Source organism: Alexandromys fortis, unplaced genomic scaffold (genome assembly GCF_014885135.2).
Source record: "Alexandromys fortis isolate MF-2015 unplaced genomic scaffold, M_Fortis_MF-2015_v1.1 scaffold_240, whole genome shotgun sequence".
In the NCBI taxonomy this organism is placed as follows: domain Eukaryota; kingdom Metazoa; phylum Chordata; class Mammalia; order Rodentia; family Cricetidae; genus Alexandromys; species Alexandromys fortis.
In genome coordinates this window covers 994,624-1,012,501 of record NW_026068133.1, presented here as the reverse complement: position 1 = coordinate 1,012,501, position 17,878 = coordinate 994,624, and the positions used below count along the sequence as shown (strand labels likewise).

General features: G+C 53.1%; 1 protein-coding gene across 1 annotated transcript; it reads right to left on the bottom strand.

Moving 5' to 3' along the window:
* Window positions 1-25: 25 nt before the first annotated feature.
* Window positions 26-12,526, bottom strand: Bcam (basal cell adhesion molecule (Lutheran blood group)). Its single transcript, XM_050126332.1, has 15 exons — window positions 12,370-12,526; window positions 10,349-10,470; window positions 9,588-9,816; window positions 9,426-9,496; window positions 8,453-8,549; window positions 8,178-8,360; window positions 7,334-7,470; window positions 6,768-6,924; window positions 3,537-3,655; window positions 3,301-3,442; window positions 2,395-2,531; window positions 2,095-2,239; window positions 1,864-2,008; window positions 585-702; window positions 26-494 (listed from the first exon to the last, which is right to left on the bottom strand). Exons 1-15 carry the CDS (start codon window positions 12,431-12,433, stop codon window positions 489-491), a joined length of 1,872 nt encoding a protein of 623 aa, XP_049982289.1. The 5' UTR covers window positions 12,434-12,526; the 3' UTR covers window positions 26-488.
* Window positions 12,527-17,878: the final 5,352 nt, after the last annotated feature.

Genomic DNA, 17,878 nt, shown 5'->3' with positions numbered 1-17,878 from the left:
AAGAGGATCTGGTCGTAGGAAGGTATCCACGTGACAGGCAGCATTTATTTAAGAATCCAGTGTCCATGATGAGGGGCTGGGGCGAGGGGCAGGGATGGGATGGGTTGGGGACTCCAGTGTCAGACTACACAGCAGGGTATCAGGTGGGGGGCAGTGCCCAGCAAGGGAGACAGGAGGTAAAAATAGTCCCGGCCTGCCGACCCTCAGCGCCTTGTCCCAGGCCGGTCCCTGGGCTTGGCTCCAGGAGCTATTCTGGTGCCTGGGAGAGTTACATTCCCTGGAGGAAGGCCCCCTCTCAGCCCTCCCCCACCCTCCCTTTTTCCCTCCCTGAGGCTGCTGGCCACTGTGGGTCCCTGCCCAGCAGGCAGAGGAAGGAAGGGAGGGCCGAGACTGAAGGAGGAAGGAGGTGGAGGCGTGTGCGCAGAGCCGGTCCTCCGATGATGCCCAAAGTTCCAGATCCAGAGACAGCCTCTGGGAGGTCCTCAGCCTCAGCACTGGTGACAGAACCTGTAGCTCAGCCTGAGCCCACAAGACTGGCCCTGTGCTCAGTTGCTTCCTCAATGGACACCCAGGCCATCACTCACCTCATCTCCGAATCCCCCGCCGCCACCTCTGCCTCCTCCGGAGGGCCCACCCATAAGAAGGCCTGTCTGCTCTGGACGATCTGAGCCAGAGTGGCTCAGCTCTGGTTCCCTGGCTGGCCTGGGGGAGGACAGTGGCATCATGGAAAGATCACTGCTCGAAATCGGAACTGGGAGTGGGGTCGGGGTGGCAATGGCAGTGGGTTTGGTGGTAGGAGCGAAGGGAAGGGTTGCTGAGGTTGTAGATGGGCTAGAAGCAAGGTTAACTTTAGAGAGAGGCCTGGACAGTTATGGGCAGAAGCTGAGGATGCTATAGGAGGTTAGAGATGAGGTAAGATAGGACCGCGCACAGGACGTGGGGTTTGAGGTAAACACAGACATGGGTTGTGGGCATGTAGCTATGACGGAGAAAGACAGACCGCCACTGGAAGTGTGACTTTAAGGAGCAGGTCAGGGTGTGACTAGCACTGGTGTGGAAAGCCCTGTGTGGGACTTTGGAAGGACAAAGTCTAGACTGGAGACAAGTTGGGCTTTGCAGCCCAGGGCTCTAAGCCCAGCCTTGGGAAGTTAAAGCAAGAGGACTGAAAGTTCAAGGCCAACCTGGACAACTCAATGTAACCTTGTCACAGAATAGTCCAAAAGGGACAGGGATGCGTGTAAAGAACCTGCCTAGAATCTCCAGGTGATGGCTTAGTGGTAGAGCAACTCCCTGGATCCCCCCTCCCCCATGTGCTGGTTAGTTTTATGTCAATTTAACATAGGCTAGTTATTCCTCGGCTGAGAAAATGCTTCCTAAGATCAAGTCTGTAGGGCATTTTCTTTTCTTTTGGCTTTTGAAGACAGGGTTTCTCTGTGTTTCCCTGGCTTCCAACTCACAGAGATCGCCTGCCTCTGCCTCCTGAGCGCTGGGATGAAAAAGACTTTGCACCACCATTGCCCTGCTAGGAGCGTGGCTCAGGAGCAAGGCTTTGTTTGATGTAAAGTCTGGGTCCCAGCTCCAAAACTTCAGACAGAATGAAAGACTGGAGCTAAAGATAGAGGCCTGTAACAGGGGATGACGGATGGAGACAGACTAGGTCTGACTAAGGAGACTTCAGGGGGCTCTGGGTGGGATTCTGGGTGGAAGGCAAGGCCATCCTTGGGTTGGCGAGGGGTGAAGATAGGTGGGGGAGGGCAGGTAGCTGATGGGTTTGGGACTCCTTTTGCAGCAGAGCTGGAGGGCTTGGCTGAGGACAGGTCAGGGCTATGGTTGCAGAAGGACTGGAAGCCTGCAAATACTTACGGAGCCCCCTTCTCCTTTCGCCGGCAGCAGCTGGGGCGCCCCTTGCGTCGCATGCAGTAAAAAGCAGCAACCACAAGCAGTAGGAGGCCTACGCTGACGGCTACAGCCATGACAGCCACTCCAGCCTGGGCAGTCTGAGGGGCCACTGCGAGGAGACAACAAAGAGGTACTAGGCTCCCTAGATCAGGGCGCCTGCGTGTCTACCCAGTTGCTCCCCTCCTGGTTACCCACCAGAGCCAAAATGGAAGACATGGCTTCTCTTGCCATGGACGTTAGATGCCTCACAGGACACGCCCTCTCGGCTCAGGGCGCTGGTCACTTTCACCGTCAGCGAGCTGCTCATCCAGCCTTTGCCCTCAAAGGGAGGCTCTGCTGGCTGTGGAGGCTCGGGTCAGGCCAGGCCCCTTGGGGGTCAAGGGCTGGGGGTGTAGGCTGAGGTGGAGTATAGGGGCTATGAAGCTTGGATCGATGAGGGTCAGGGTCCCCTGTGGAACTTGGGGTAAGCTCAGAGTGGCAAGGCATGTCCCTTACAGTATCGCCTGGCTGGCTCCAGGTGAGTTTGGGTTCTGGGTAGCCTTGGGCGGAGCAGACCAGCGTGACTTCGTCTCCTTCCATCCAGCTGTTCCCCGATACGGGCTTTATCTCATTTGGTTTTAACTCTGGTGTCCCTGTGGGCGGTGGGGAGCAGAGAGTGAAGGGGAGGCAGACTGCCAGGGAAAGGAGAGAGACAGGAGTGGAACTAGGAGAAAATAGAGAAGGGACTGGGAGATGGCTCAGCAGACCAAGTGCTTGCTACACAAGTTTCAGGACCGGAGTTCACTCCCTGGCACCCACATAAAAATGGGTACAGCAGTGTACAGTTAGGACCCCAGCACTGGGGTGGGAGGACTGCAGGGACAGGAGGACTTCTGGAGTCTCCTAAGCAGCCAATCAATGAGCTCCAGGTCTCAAGAAGATGGCGGAGGGTGATGGCAGGATGGCTCGGCACGCAAAAGTGCACCTTGCCAAGCCTGACAACCAGAGTTCCTTCCTTGCAATCGACGGGGTGTTCTCCCGCCACCACAAACTGTACTCCCAAAATAAATAGACACAAAAAAATACAACTGTGTGCAGCGGCGCACACCTTGTACCGCAGCACTCCAGATGCAGAGGCAGGCGGATATCTGTGAGTTCGAGGCCAGCCTGGTCTACAAAGTGAGTCCCAGGACAGGCTGGGCTATACAGAGAAACCCTGTCTCACAACACACGCCCCTGCACCACGCCTTCCCCCAACAAAAATTAAGACAGGGATAGAGGAAGACACTCAGGGTCGACTTCTGGCATCAGGCATGCACATACACGCACACACAGACACACACGACTAGCTACAAACACCACACATGCAGACACAACAAAAGAGAGACACTGCCCCCACATAAGGCGCCCAACAATCCAAACCTTGAACCACCAGCTGGAAACTCTGTGTCCGGCTCAGGAGGGGGACTGTGGGGGTAGAGGCCTCACATGTGTAGCTGCCAGCAGAGTCGAAGGTAACAGCATCGAGAGCCAGCGTGGGACCATATGCGAGGGTCACAGAATCCTAGGGCAGGGACACGAAGAAAGCCGGGGAGGACCATGAGGTTGAGAGGCTGAGGCGGAGCAGCCGAGGCCCCACAGCGCCTTCCTTCTGTCACCTTGGTCCAGCGCACAGTAGGAGCAGGCAGACCTCTGGCGGAGCAGTGCACCACCGTGTCACTGCTGTTCAGGAAGACGAAGAGTTCCTCGGGCACGCTCAGCTCCAGGGGATCCAGGTCTGCAGGGGAGAAACATGCTCACATTCCCCAGCCCTTGTCCACTCAGCAAGGGCCTCTAGAGAGCGATCAGGGGCAGACAACACCTTGTTGTTCTTTCTAATTCTACTCAGTACCGTAGCAACTTTACTTTCCATTCAGGCCCTGCAGTCAGCACTAGGAGAACAGCTCTGAAGAGTGCACTATCTGACCTACTATCTGAGGCTTTGCAGTACTGAGGATGCCACGAGCAAGGCAAGTGCTCGAACCACTGGGCCACACCCCCAGCCCCTCACTGGGGGATTCTAGGCAGGGGCTCTGCTTCAGTGCTGTGCCTCCAGTTCTCTATCTCAAGCTTTTGTTTAATTTAAGCTCAAATGTCTGCTCCTCTGTACCACCCTCATTCCACCTCCATACAAACTTGATGAGTTTGTACCAGCAAGAAGGCTCACTAGCTAGACTCCTGCTGACACCGGTCCTCTAGACCCACATGGTGGAAGGGGATGAAAAGCTCCTGTAAGCTGTCCTCTGACTTCCATGTGCACAGATGCACAATCGAGTAAACGGTAAGAATAATTTAAAATGATCAGACAACTTAAAGGGCTCGAGCTGTATATAAACACAGGAGGTAGAGTGTTTGTCTAACATGGAAAAGACCCTAGGTTCAAATGCCAGCATCTCAAAAGACAATAGAATTCTGACTGGTTTTGGTGGTTCCGTGCTTGTAATCCCAGCACTTGGGAAGCCAAGGCAGGAAGATCTGAGTTTCAGGCTAACCTTGGCTATCTAAGACATTGTTTACAGAAAAACTTAAGATTTTTATTTGTCTGCCCTGAGAAGGTTCCCCCTACTTCCCTTTACCTGACCCGCTCCCTGTCCTTACCATCTCTCCACTAGTCTTCCCTCGCTGTCTCTTTCTCCTCTCTTTTTTTGGTTTTTCAAAACAGGGTATCTCTGTGTAGCCCTGGCTGTTCTGGAAGTCACTGTGTAGAGCAGGCTGGCCTCAAACTCAGAGATTGGCCTGCCTGTCTCTCCAGTGCTGGGATTAATGGCATGCACTACACTGCTTGGCTTATCCCCCACTTTCTAAAAGTTGTATTTTTTTTAAAATAATTTAACTTTATTTTACGTACATTGGTGTAAAGCTACAGGCAGTTGTGAGCCACCATATTGGTGCTGGGAATTGAACCCAGGTCCTCTGGAAGAGCAGCCAGTGTTCTTAACCGCTGAGCCATCTCTCCAGCCCCTAAAAGTTGTATTTTTATTATTGTGTGTGCACGCGTGCATGCGTGAGTGCCGTGGCACATGGGCGGAGGTCAGATGATTCTCTCCCTCCTTCATGTGAGACCCAAACTTGGACCATTGGGCCTGGCAGCAAGCTCCTTGGCTTGCTGAGCCATCTTGCCAGCCCCATTCCTCATTTTGGTTATCTCAGTCAATCCTCTACTGAGCAGTCCAAGGAATGCTTTCAAAGAACACACTGGTCCAGCCATCTTCCTTCCTCTCTGGCTTAAAATCCTGCTATGGTTCCCCAGTACCCTGGGCATCATGGACAAATCAGGCCAGCCTACAAAAGCCTGCCTAGCCTTTGAACACTATCTGCTTAGTTACAGAGACCTTGTTTTTGGGTTTAGTTTTCTCAAGAATACCAAGTTCATTTCTAAAGCCCGTGCACCAGGCCATCTGCCTGCAGCAGAGGCTTTTGGCTCTGCAAGCTTCTCACGTCATTCTTCAGCTTCCTACCCATGTGTCCCCTTCTCTCAGAGGCCTCCCTGCCCCCGCCGCTGTGGACACCCGGATCTCGGGATCTCGCTTCCAACACCAACAACTGATTCTCCCAGCTGCTGCAAGGGGGGCTGGCAGCTGTCAACCCTCAGCTGTCAGCTCTCGGTGGGAATGCCCTCAACTGCAAGGAGCCCCTCACCCAAGGTCATACCCCCTTTCCTGCACAACACACAGACAGGTCCAATTCCATCGTGCTAACTGCAAGCAACTGTGGAGTGTCGTCAGCCACCCCCTTCCCTGTCCTGCTAGACCTGTGTAAACCACAGTTAAACTTCACGCCTGCCCATTCTTGCTTCTGAATACAGAGATCACAAGAGACTTTCCATAAACACTCTACCTGCAGACGTGGTAGCAGAGAACACTTCTAGGGAACTCAATTCTGTCACCGACCACCTCCGTTTTATCAGTGCTACTGCTCTAAGACACACTAACATGATTAAAAGGGATTGGGCCAGCACTTGCCTTCTGTCTCTGTTACTGGGGGGGGGGGAATGGGGGTGGCTGTACAGTGAGTTTAAGGCCAGTCTAGCTTCATGAGACTGTCTCAAAACAAAACACAATAATTCAACAGGTAGAGTACTTGCTGGGCAAACAAGAGGACCAGAGTCCTAGAACCCTGCCTAGAATCCCCCAGTGAGGAGCTTGGGTGTGGCTCAGTGGTAGAGCCCCTGCCTAGAATCCCCCAGTGAGGGGGTGGGGACATGGCTCAGAGGTAGAGCCCCTGTCTCGAAGCCCCAGATTCCACATAAAAGGTTCGGTGTAGCTGTGCATGCTAACTCTTAGGACTAAGGAAGCAAAGGCAGAAAGATCTCTGGGGCATGCTGGCTGGCCAGACAGTCTAGCTTAACAGGAGAGCTCCAAGCAGATAAAGAGATCCTTCTCAAAATCTAAAGTGTCAACCCTGAGTAACGCCAGCTAAGGTTGACCTCCAGCCTTGACACATGCATGCACAGGAGGTGTGCACATGCACTCAGACGTGCACACTAAAGACCACTTTCTTCCTAGCCAAGTGAATGCAAAAGCTGCTTAGAAACTGGGGTCGAGCCAAGCATAATCCTGTGGAGTTAGTATGGAAGAGAGGAGCCTGCAGTGTGCTGGAGCTGCGGCCTCCACGGGGGAGGAGTCAGTTGATTGCAAAGCCGCTCAGTTCTGGGGAACACAGATGGTTAAAAGGGGATTGATCTTTCTCTATAAAGCACTGGGGAGGCACAGCAGGTTCCAGACAGGGGAGAGAGACAAATGTGTGCTCTGGAACTAGGACTCTGGAAGGAGCCAGGGTGGGGACCCTGAGGGAGAGGAGCTGGTGAAGCCTCACCACATCCTGCCCTCCCTCCCTGCCAAAGCTCTCACAGGCCACACGCAGCTTTAGCGTCTTGACGAGTTGTGCTTCCTCGGCAGCATCGTAGTCCTCCACTCTGCATCCGTAGGTGCCACTCTGGTCCCGATGCACCCCCTCCAGGGTCAAGTTCCCCTTGAGGTTGACCTTTAGCAGTTCCTCCTGGTTGTTCTGAGAAAGTAGATGGGACGCAAGAATTAGGAATTGTTCTGGGGGCAACTGGGGGTGGAGTCAGAGGTCACCAAGCCAATGTCATACTTGACTAGAGCCTGTTCAAGCCAAAGGTCAGGGGTCACACTGGGTGGGTATAGTCTCCAAACCATCTCAAGTCAGGGTCAGAGGTCCTTTGGTAGAGCCCCTGCCTAGAATCCCCCTGTGAGGGGCTGGGGTGTAGCTCAGTGGTAGAGCCCCTGTCTAGAATCCCCCCACCCCTGTGAGGTCTGGGATTGTGGTTTAGCGGAAGCACAGTTATGTAACATGAGACAGGTCCTGGGTTCCATCTCCCTCATCAGCAAGAGGCTGATGAGGTTAGTATGACCCAGAATCAGGTGGGATCCAAAGGGACCACAGAGTGAGTTACCTTCAGGCGGAAAAAGGAGTACTCTAGGCTGGGGCTGCCATCACCCTGGCAGAGCAGCTGGACAGCATCACCCTCACGCACCCATCCTTCCGTGGTGGATGGACTTCCCACCCAGAATTCCACATGCTCTGTGGGATCTGTGGGAAGATAGGAAGTAAGGTCATCTGTCAAAAGGAAAGGTCAGTTCTACTTTTTTTCGGAGTCAGGGTTTCTCTGGGTAGCCCTGGCTGTACTAGAACCCACTCTGTAGACCAGGCTGGCCTCGAACTCACAGAGATCCGCCTGCCACTGCCTCCCGAGTGCTGGGATTAAAGGCGTGTGCCACCACAGTCCAGCTGAGATTTCTGTTGTGTGTGTGTGTGTGTGTGTGTGTGGTGTATATGTCCTATTCCTTCTGTCTTGTTTTTGAGACAGGCTCCCTCTCTGTCGCTCAGCTAGATTTCGTACTCTCTAAATTCTTATCTCAGCTTCTCCAGTGTTGAGATGACTTGAGAGGTCCAGACTCATTCTCAGAACACAGCAAAGGTCAGAGGTCTAGGTAAATTGACAGAATGCCTCAAGGGTCATTGGTCACTGTACAATTTGAGATTTAAGACAAGATGTCATATGGGGAACCAATTCTGTGGGAGAAGGTGAGTGTCCCATGGGGTACAGGGTCCTATACTGAAGTCAGAATCAGTATGATTGTTTGGGGTGCTGAGGTCAAAGGTCAGCAGCCCATCCCGTCATTATTTCGACAAGAGGTGAAAAGGTAGGGTGAGGACACAGATTGGAATCGGGTCTGGGAGTTGGGCCTTGCTGGGATAGGATCTTGGGTCAGGGGCCAGGGGTCATGGGGACTCACAGTGCAGCGTGAGTTGGAAGGCAGGGCTGTCCAGGTGGCCTTCCTGACCTGAGGGCAACTTGTACTGAGCAGAACAGTAGAACCTGGCATCCCGATCCTCCTTGTGGAGCCTCAGGTAGAGGGTGCTGGTCAAGGAATACAGGCCCGAGGCCTCTCGGACGGTGCGGCTGGTCATGTAACCATCTGTGAGAGAGTCAGGCAGCAGGACGAGGTGACTAACCCCTGCCACCAGCCACCACCCCAACCCCCATTCCCCTTGGCTCCTGATGGCTCACTTGTGTTCAATTCCATGGGCACTTTCAGTTGCTGCCCGTTCCGATACCATGTGATGTTAGGCACCGGGTTTCCGTTCTGGCTGCTGCAGGTGGCAATCTGGGAAAGGCATGGGCGTGGCCTGGGCTTGGTGCCAGGACTCTGAAGTCTGGTTCTCTTTTCCCCAGATCTCCCCTTTAGACATGTCCATTGGGCTTTCTCCCCAGGAGAGGAAACAGATCTCATTGACTCCAGTTCCTCCCAATAAAAAGCCCAGAGCCCAGGCCTATGAGATGGCTCAGTCAGTAAGTGTGCTTGTGGGGCAGATGGAAGACCTGCGTTAGATCCCTGGAACCGTGTAGAGGTATAGAGAGGGAAGCGGCCCTCAAAAGTTGTCCTCTGATTTACGCTGTGGCACGTAATTAACAAATAATTAGTGAAATAATTAATTAAAAACCTGAAGCAGGTGTGGCGGCACACAAATGTAATTCCAGCCCTCAGAAGGCTGAGGTAGAAACATCAGTTTGGCACTAGCCTTGTTTACATAATGAATTCCAGGCCAGCCTGAGCCTCATGAGACCCCATTTCACACAACCCTAAGCCACAGCTAGGGTAAGCCTAGCACTTGAATCAATCGTAGAGGCTGGGGGAGCAGAAGTGTCCTAGCCACACAGCAGGTTTGAGTTCACACTGGGCTATGAGACAGTGTTGCAAACAAAACAAAACCAAGAAGGAAAAAAAAAAAAAACACTACGATGACACATGCCTAGGACCTCAGTCCTTGGAAGGTCTAAGTGGCGACACAGAAAGCTTCAGGATAGCCTGTGCTACATAAAGTCACCCTCCCAAACAAAAACAAAAACCAAACAAGGAAAATACCCAAGGAGTACCTGCCTGGCGTGCACAAAGAAAGCCCTGAGTTCAATCTCCCATACCACAAAACAAAGCAATAACAAAGAAGGTCTTGGGTCTCTCCTCGACTCCAGGACACATTACCTCCTGGGCAGACTCGTCCAACACAGACAGCGTTCCTTTGTTGGGAAACACCTCCGTAGGCTCGGGGGTTGCTGTTGGGGAGATGGTCATGTCAGGAGGGGCCTTCTCTGACCCTCCCCACATTCCACCCTCACTACTCAGGATAGTGTTGGGGACACTCACTAAACACACGGACTCTTGAGGTGGCCTCCGAGGTTCCCATTGGCCCAGCCTTCACCACGCACACGTAGTCGCGCTCATCGCCCACTTGGGTATCATTTATCACCAGCCCCCCGTGGGAGTCCAGAGCGTATGCGGGATTGCGGCCCCGAGAGTTGTGGATTGTGGATCGGAGCTCTGAGCCCTGTGGCTCCCCAGAAGCTAGGAGGTGTCGGGACCCAGAAGCATCAACCTGTGGGTATGAACAGGGGTAGTCTTAGCTTGGATTGTGAGCCCTCCCTTACTACTGAATCCCTCTAAGATTTTTTTTCCTCTGGGCCTAAGGTGAGAACCTGGTGGCCTCCACATACTAAGCAATCACTACCACTGAGCCACACCCCAGCCCCTCACTGGGGGACTCTAGGCAGGGGCTCTACCACTGAGCCACACCCCCAACTCCTCACTGGGAGATTCTAGGCAGGGGCTCTACCACTGAGCCACACCCCTAGCCCCTTACTGGGAAATTCTAGGCAGGAGCTCTACCACCGAGCCACGCCCCCAACCCCTCACTGGGGGATTCTAGGCAGGTGTAGATCTAGGCAAGTGTTTGTCTGTAAATGGAAATGTGGCTTTTGAAAGCTCCATGTGGGGTCTTCTGGACACGCCAGGGGATCCTGTGTAGGAAGAGTTGATGGGTACTGATGTGACCAGGCCACTGGATCCTCCTCTACCTCCTCCCCACATCATCCCCACATCATCCCCAGCTCCCAGCACAGAGCACTCACAAGGAACCATTCCAGCACATAATGTTCGGGGTGCTCCCGTAGTATGCAGTTCAGGGTGATCTGATGTCCTTGCGACACGTCCACCAGCGGGGGTACAGACACATGCACCTCAGCCTGGGTGCCTGCAGGGTGGGTGTGGCGTCAAATGTCTACCCAGTGCTTCTAACAGGGAGAGCACTCCAGACCCAGCCTCCTCTCTCAAACTGGAAAAATCTAGCCCACATGTCCTCCCTTAGACACAGAGGTCCAGACCCTTGCCTCCTCCCTCAGACAGGAGTCCAGGCTCTCACCTTCTCCCTCAAATGCAGCTACTCTCTTCCTCCTTGGTCCTTCTCACGTCTGGGACCCATCAGTGTCTCTGTATAACTTGGGAGTTATGTGAACCAGGCTCAAATTCACGCCTCTGCCTCCTGACTGCTCGGATTAAAGTCCTGTGCTACCAGGCCAGGCTCTCAACTTGTAAGGGTTAAGGTCAAGCCTTTCTCAGCGCTCTAAGCTAAAGTCTTGCTTTTCCTAGTATAGCAAACGTCCCCTCAAGGAAGGGTCAGGCCTGTCTCTCCTTTTGGCCTCTAGCACCCAGGGCAGGACCTGGCCTGGGGCTGAAGAACAGGTCTTTCTCCATCTTTGTTTTCCATTTCTTCATCCCCTCCTGTTTTCTCCGGTAGCTCCTGGGGGCCCTTCTGCTCTCTGATGTGTGGGGGGCTGGGGTGCAGGCTGCAGCTGGGCCAGGAGCTGGATGGGTGTGTGGGAGTGGCAAGGGGGGACAGGGCTGGGCAGGTTTCAGGAATGTGGGAGGGCCAGGCTGGCTGAGACCTGCCCGGCTTGGCGCCAGAGCCCCCTACCTGCCCCCTGACAACACCCCCCACCCATCTCTTTACAAGAGAAGTTTGAAAAGAGTAAGGTGAGTCACCTGGGCAGGGAGTGAGCCTGGGTCCTGAGGCAGAAAGGGCTGGAGTTTAGACTCCCAGTAGCCTGAGGCTTTGGAGGCTGGATGTTGGAAACATTAACCTCAGGGTCCTAGGGACCTGGAAGCTTGAGTCTTAGACTCCTATCAGGGTCTGGTGGGTAGCATAGTTCTTGCTGGGAATCTACCCCCTGGGACGGCATTTTGGCATCATTCCTTCCCCGCCCAGCTTGGCCTAGGCCTACTCCTGGGTTCCCAACTATATACTACGCTTGTGCCAGGAGCCTGGGTTCCCAGGCACCCACCTCTGGCCCCAACTTGTCCCAGGGGAGCGATGTGGGGCCAGACTGGTACCCAGGGCTGGATGTGAGCTGCAAACAGCCAACAAGCAGATAGATATCCTCTGTCCTCCCTTATCCCTTTCCACCCTGTTCCCAGTGTTCCCGAGCCCCTCTGTTCCTCCTCCCTTCTCACCACGTGCAGGTGTGTGGATTTATCAGGGGCTCCAGGAAAGGGGCCCTTTCAGTAGGAAACACTGTTCCATGTTCTCTGCCAGGCTTGGTACTCCCGGCCCTTTCTGAGAGAGGTGGGTCCTTTAGAGACAGCCTAGACTCTGAATTGAGGGGAAACCCCACACTGTAGGAAGTGCTTTTTAGCCGCGGGGTCCCCAGTTTCCCCGAGGAAGCGCAAACTTAATCACTTAGAGAACAGCTCTGGGATGTTGCTCTTTAGTATGCTAGCAGAAGCTACTTTGACTAAGCAGGAAGGCGGGGAGGGGGGGCGGTGCTGGACTCGAGTCTGAGGGACCAGGGAGAACAGAGCCCAGATTCCAGGTACCCAAGGTTATTAGGGGTCGAGGGCTTAGATTCCAGAGTTCCCAGAGAAACGGGAAGGGACAGCTGGCTCAGGTTGTGTCTTCTCCAGAGCTGGGGTATCCTCAACTCTCGGATCGGGGACATCCCAAGGCCTCCCCGCCTTCCTCCATGGTGGGGAATCCCTAGATTGTACTCCTTGGGGAGATGGAAGATTGTTCCCCTTGTCTTCTTGGGGACCCCGGGGGCCAGCCCCACAAAACCCAACACCAGGTTTCAGCTCTGCCCTCAGTCCCAATTCATACCTGAGTGGCCCGCCAGGAGGAGGGCGAGCCACAGCAGCCCGGCGCGGGCGTCTGGGGGCTCCATGTTCCCTGCGGTGGTGGCGGTGACTGAGCCGGGGTGAGGCTCTCGGCAGCGGTGAGGCTGGCAGCGGAGGCCACGCCCCGGGACACGCCCCCACCCCCCACATCCCCAGGCTGGGCGCAAGGCCAAGACCTCCCACTGCCCAGAGAGGACCTCCCACCCGCGCGCGCAAGGACCCTTCCGCACCGCCTGCACCGCCTCGCGCGCGCGCCGCTTTTATCCAACCCACGCCCGCGGCTGTCCTCCGTGGCCTGGGGCCTGACCGACCGACCAGGCAAGCTGGTTCCCAGAGCTGGGATCTGAGGGACACCGCGAGGACCCTCATTCTCTTCCTTCTTGGCCTCCTTCGGGGGCCTTGATACTCATTTCCACGATGGCAGCCCTACCTCCCGGCTGCAGGTGGATCTTTTTCCTAGTTTGTTTTCTTTTTGGAGACAGGTGTCACAATGTAGCTCAGGCTAGTCTGGAACTCGTAGCATTCCTTCTGCCTCAGTTTCCCAAGTGCTGGGATTACAAGGGTGCCCACCGCCTCTGATTTGTGAACTGTCGGAGTTTACCAGCGGTTCCTGGTACAATTAGTTTCCTGTGTTGGCCTCCTTCTGTAGTCTCTCCTGCATGACTGGCTTTTCCCAGGGTGCTCTAGGATGCCCTCCCCTTAGAGCCACCTTGCTGGGAATCGTCCCTCCTTTGACTGAGCAGTGGCCTGGAACTGGTCGGGTCAATCTTCTCTTTAATGGGTTTTCAGTTCCTCACCTCTTAGGCCTCTTTGGTGATGGGGTGGGGATGGGGAGCCCCTCCCTCTGCTCTGCTCTCCCTGACTCCCTCACATCCCCCCATCCAGGGAATCCAAGGAATGTCACCCCCCTTCTTCCTTCTCTCCCCGCCATTCCCTCCCCACCTTGGGGGGAGGGGAGGAGACGTGGGTTGGCTCGGGGCAGGTGAGTGGAGGAGGGAGAAGGAGCTCAGGCCACTGGGGCCACTGGACGGAAGAGAGGGTCACAGGTCAAAGCCTAGGGTCACAGACTACTCCAGGGTCCTCACAAGCCAAATCAGCCCGGAACAAAATCCCAAGAATGCTGGGTGGGGGCTGGGAAGGAGGGTTCTGCCACTGTTCAGCCTGGAGAAGCTAGCCGGGGATACTGGTAGGGATGGGGTGGGGAGTGTCACTGGACAAGCTGAGAGACAGTTCTCCCCCAGTCTCTGGCCAGTCTAAGGGACGTCAGCGGTGAGCTTAGGGGGCCCCTGGAGCCAGGGTTTACCCATCAGCCTCAGATGAAAGGCTCTACTCTGCTAAAGGCTGTTTGAGCATTCCTGTCACATAGGACAGTAATTGTGAAACCAGAAAAAGTGACCTTTGCTTGGGGCTGCTCTTTGTCTCCTCTTCATGAAGTCCTCCTTCAACCCTCCCCTTGCAAATCTCTGTATCCCCTGTGAGCCCCCCACACTCTGGGAGGCGTCTATCCTCCATTCTCCTCCACCTGACGCCCGGCCATCCTGAAGGCTGAGGCTGCCCTGCCTCCCATCCTGCCCCACAGCAGGCAGGAAAGGGTTGTAACTTGGGTCACAGGAGATTGCCCTCCACAGCTAATTGGGCTTAGTGGCCCATTCTAACAGCCCTCACTCTGAAGAGGCTGAAGCAGGAAGATCAGGAGTTCAAGGCCAGCCTTGCCTCACAGGAACAGAAACAGGACCAAGGAACAGTGTGCTGGGCTGGTAGAAAACTTGTTTAGCTTTCATGAAACCTGGGGCTCCATCCCTGGCACCCAGTCTACCTGGCACACACCGTCTATCCCTACACTTGAGAGGTGGACGCAGGAGGATCAAAAGTTAATTTGTCCTTTCTACGTTGAATTTTAAGACAGCTGGGCATGGTGGCACATGCCTTTAATCCCAGTACTCTGGAGGCAGAGGCAGGAAAGTCTGGGTTCCAGACCAGCCTGGTAGGTGTACGTAGCGAGTTCCAGGACAGCGAAGACTTCATAAAAAGACCTGTCTCAAATAAATAAACAATTAAAATAAAACAATAAGAGTTTGAGGACAGCCTGTGCTACACAAGGTCCTATCTCAAAAACAAAAACAAGCTGGGTGGTGGTGGCACATGCCTTTAAACACAGCATTTGGGAGACAGAGGCAGATGGATCTCTGTAAGGTGGAGACCAGCTTGGTCTACAGAGTGAGCTCCAGGACAGGCTCCAAAAGCTACAGAGAAACCCTGTCTCAAAAAAAAAAAAAAATGTCAGGTGGTGGTGGTGCACGCCTGTAATCCCAGCACTCAGGAGGTATAGGCAGGAGGATCTCTATGAGTTCAAGGTCAGCCTGGTCCACAAGAGCTAGTTCCAGGACAGACACCAAAGCTAAACAGAGAAACCCTGTCTTGAAAAACCAAATAAATAAATAAACAAAATAAAATGAACCTTTAAAAATAAATATTAAAAACTAAATAAAAATAAATCTTTAAAAACAACCCAAACCAGAGTAGCCACCATAGAATGCCATCCACACTCCCAGGTGGCATTTCCACACAGTGCCCAAGTGCTCCGTAGGACCCTCTTCCACACTGGCACGTCAGCTGCCTCTTTCCTGGTCTGTCTCCGCCCTGTCTACCTGATTAAATGGGTCTGCACCCTGATGGGAGCCTAGCATCAACCACCTCCTTTGCAACCATGAGAAGTCAGCAGGCCAGGTGCTGGGTGAAGAAGTGCCACATGGCGAGAGCAGAAGAAAGGCATCAGCCCTGGACTTGTAGAAACTCGTACCACAATGTCACCTCCCATTGTCCCTACAATTAGGTCCTACTCACCAGCTAGAAGAATCCTGCGGGGATGTGAGTCAGCTCAGGCCACTGTTCTGTTAGAAGCCGCCCACGGCTCCATCTTGCTGAAAGTGAAAACCATCATTCTCTCTGTGGTTTGTGAGGTCCTAGATCTGACCTTTTCCCTCCCTGACCCCATCTGCCATTCACTCTCCCTCTCAAGCCGTATTTTTATCACATTGGTCTCTCTGCTGACGCGCTAGCCCATCAATCCCAGGACCTTCGCCCTTCCTGCCCCCATTGCCAGGGCATCTTTTCACGGAGTGCCTTCCTTCTCTCTTGCTTCTCATCCCTCCTGTGACTTGCCTCATTAGAGGACGTCAGGTCCCAGTCCCCAGCCGCCCCATGTTTCCCTTCTCCATCACCTTTATCGCGGTGGGATAAATTCTGTCTGCCACAGAACCTGTGCCCCAAGAAGCAGTAACTCTGCAAGGGTCATACTGTATCTCTAGTGCCTAGGACAGTGCCCTGACTTTAGACAAAGAAATACTGTGTACTGAATAAAGTCATGTTCTGACTCCGTCCTCTTGACTTATGTGCGTGTGCAGATGGACAGTCACGTGTCTCCAACAATAGACATCCGTTCAGATAAAGGCGTTGCTAGGCAATTGTGCCCTCATGTGAGTATCACAAAGCAGCTCCACTAGAGAAATCACACGTAGGACATCATCAGTTGATACGATCTTACAGTCCTCTGTTGCACACGGGCTCTTGTGTGACTCATGACTATCTCACTGTCCCTTAAATAAAATGCAGAGAAACGGCCAATTAGCTGTGTGCATCTCTCCATAGGCTTTATAATAATTATTAATGATTCACGTGTATATGTGTATGTCTGCATGTGCATGTAGCTGCTTTCAGAGGCCAGAAGAGGGCGCTGGAGCTCCCAGAGCTGGGGCTACACATATCTTGAGACACTCCTCGCACATGCTGGGAACTGAACTTTGGTTTTCTGAAAGAGCAACAGGTGTCTTAACCACCAAGCCATTGTCTTAGTCACTGTTCTATTGCTGTGAGAAAGACAACGACCAAGGCAGCCCTTATAAAAGGAATCATTAAATTGGGGGCTTCTCACAGTTTCAGAGGTTTAGTCCATTATCATTACAGTGTGGAGCAGGGTGGCACAAACAATGCTGGAACAGTTGCTGAGAGCTCTATCCGGATCCTCAGGCTGAGAAAAAGAGGCATACTGGATATGGCATGGGCTTTCGACACCTCAAAGCCCACCTGCAGTGACACACTTCCTCCAGCAAGGCCACACCTCCTAATCCTTCTCCAAGCAGTTCCACTCCCTGGTAACTAAGCATTCAAATACATGAGCCTATGAGGGCCACTGTTGTTCAAGCCACTGCAGCCAAGTGGTGTACTTCACTATGTAAATCTCCTGAGAGCTGAGTCACAAGTTGGCACAAATGCTCCTTACCAGAATATATTGCTGTTTGGTTGGAGATGCGGTCTTGCATAGCCAAGGCTGGATTAGAACTTGCTATGAAGCCAAGAATGGACCATAAATTTCTGATTTTCCTTCTGTCTCTTCCAAAATGCTAGGTTACAGATGCTGCTGCGCCTGGGTCTGGCTGTGTTTTAATTAATCTTTCTTTCCTTCCTTCCTTCCTTCCTTCCTTCCTTCCTTCCTTCCTTTCTTTCTTTCTTTCTTTCTTTCTTTCTTTCTTTCTGTGGAACTTACTCTGTAGACCATGCAGGCTTTGAACTCAGAAATCCATCTGCTTCTGTCTCCCAAGTGCTGGGATTAAAAGCTTGTGCCACCACTATGCCAGCTTAGTTAATCTTTCATCATCAACATCGTCATCGGCATCATTTTGAGACGGTCTTACTGTATCACTTTGTCTGGCCAGAAACTCACGCTGTAGACCAGGCTGGGATGAATTCACTGAGATCTGCCTGCCTCTCGGTATGGGATTAAAGGCGTGTGCCACCACACCAGGCTATTATTGTTGTTGTTGTTGTTGTTGTTCTGTGTGTATGTGTGTGTGCATGTGCACATGGCATCAAACGTGGTGGTCACCTTGAGAATGATTGTGAGTGTTGGTTCTCCCCTTCCACCTTGTTTGAGACATTCTTTATCACCGTGTTCCCTAGGCAAGCTGGCCTGCGTGCTTCAGCCGACCCTTCCGTCTCCTCTTTCACACACACACACATACATCCTTCCTGTCTGGCTTCAGTAGGGTTCTGGGGATGTGAACTCAGGACTTCAGGCTTGTATGCCAAGGGTTGTATCCACAGAATGATCCCCTCACCTTCGGTGACCAGGATGGCTTTGAACTCCTCTTCTCCCCTCTCTCTCTCTCTCTAGCTTTAAATTTTTGTTTGTTTGGTTTTTTTTTTGGAGACAGGGTTTCTCTGTGTAGCCCTGGCTGTCCTGAGTTTAAGGCCAGCCTGATCTACAAAATATGTTCCAGGACAAGCAGGGCTATACAGAGAAACTCTGTCTTGAAAACCCAAAATAAATAAATAAATAAATATTTTTTGCTTACTTTTATTTTATGTGCACATATGTATATGCACCAGGTGTGTGTGCGCACATATGTATATGCACCAGGTGTGTGGGCGCACATATGTATATGTACCAGGTGTGTGCGCACATATGTATATGTACCAGGTGTGTGTGCGCACAT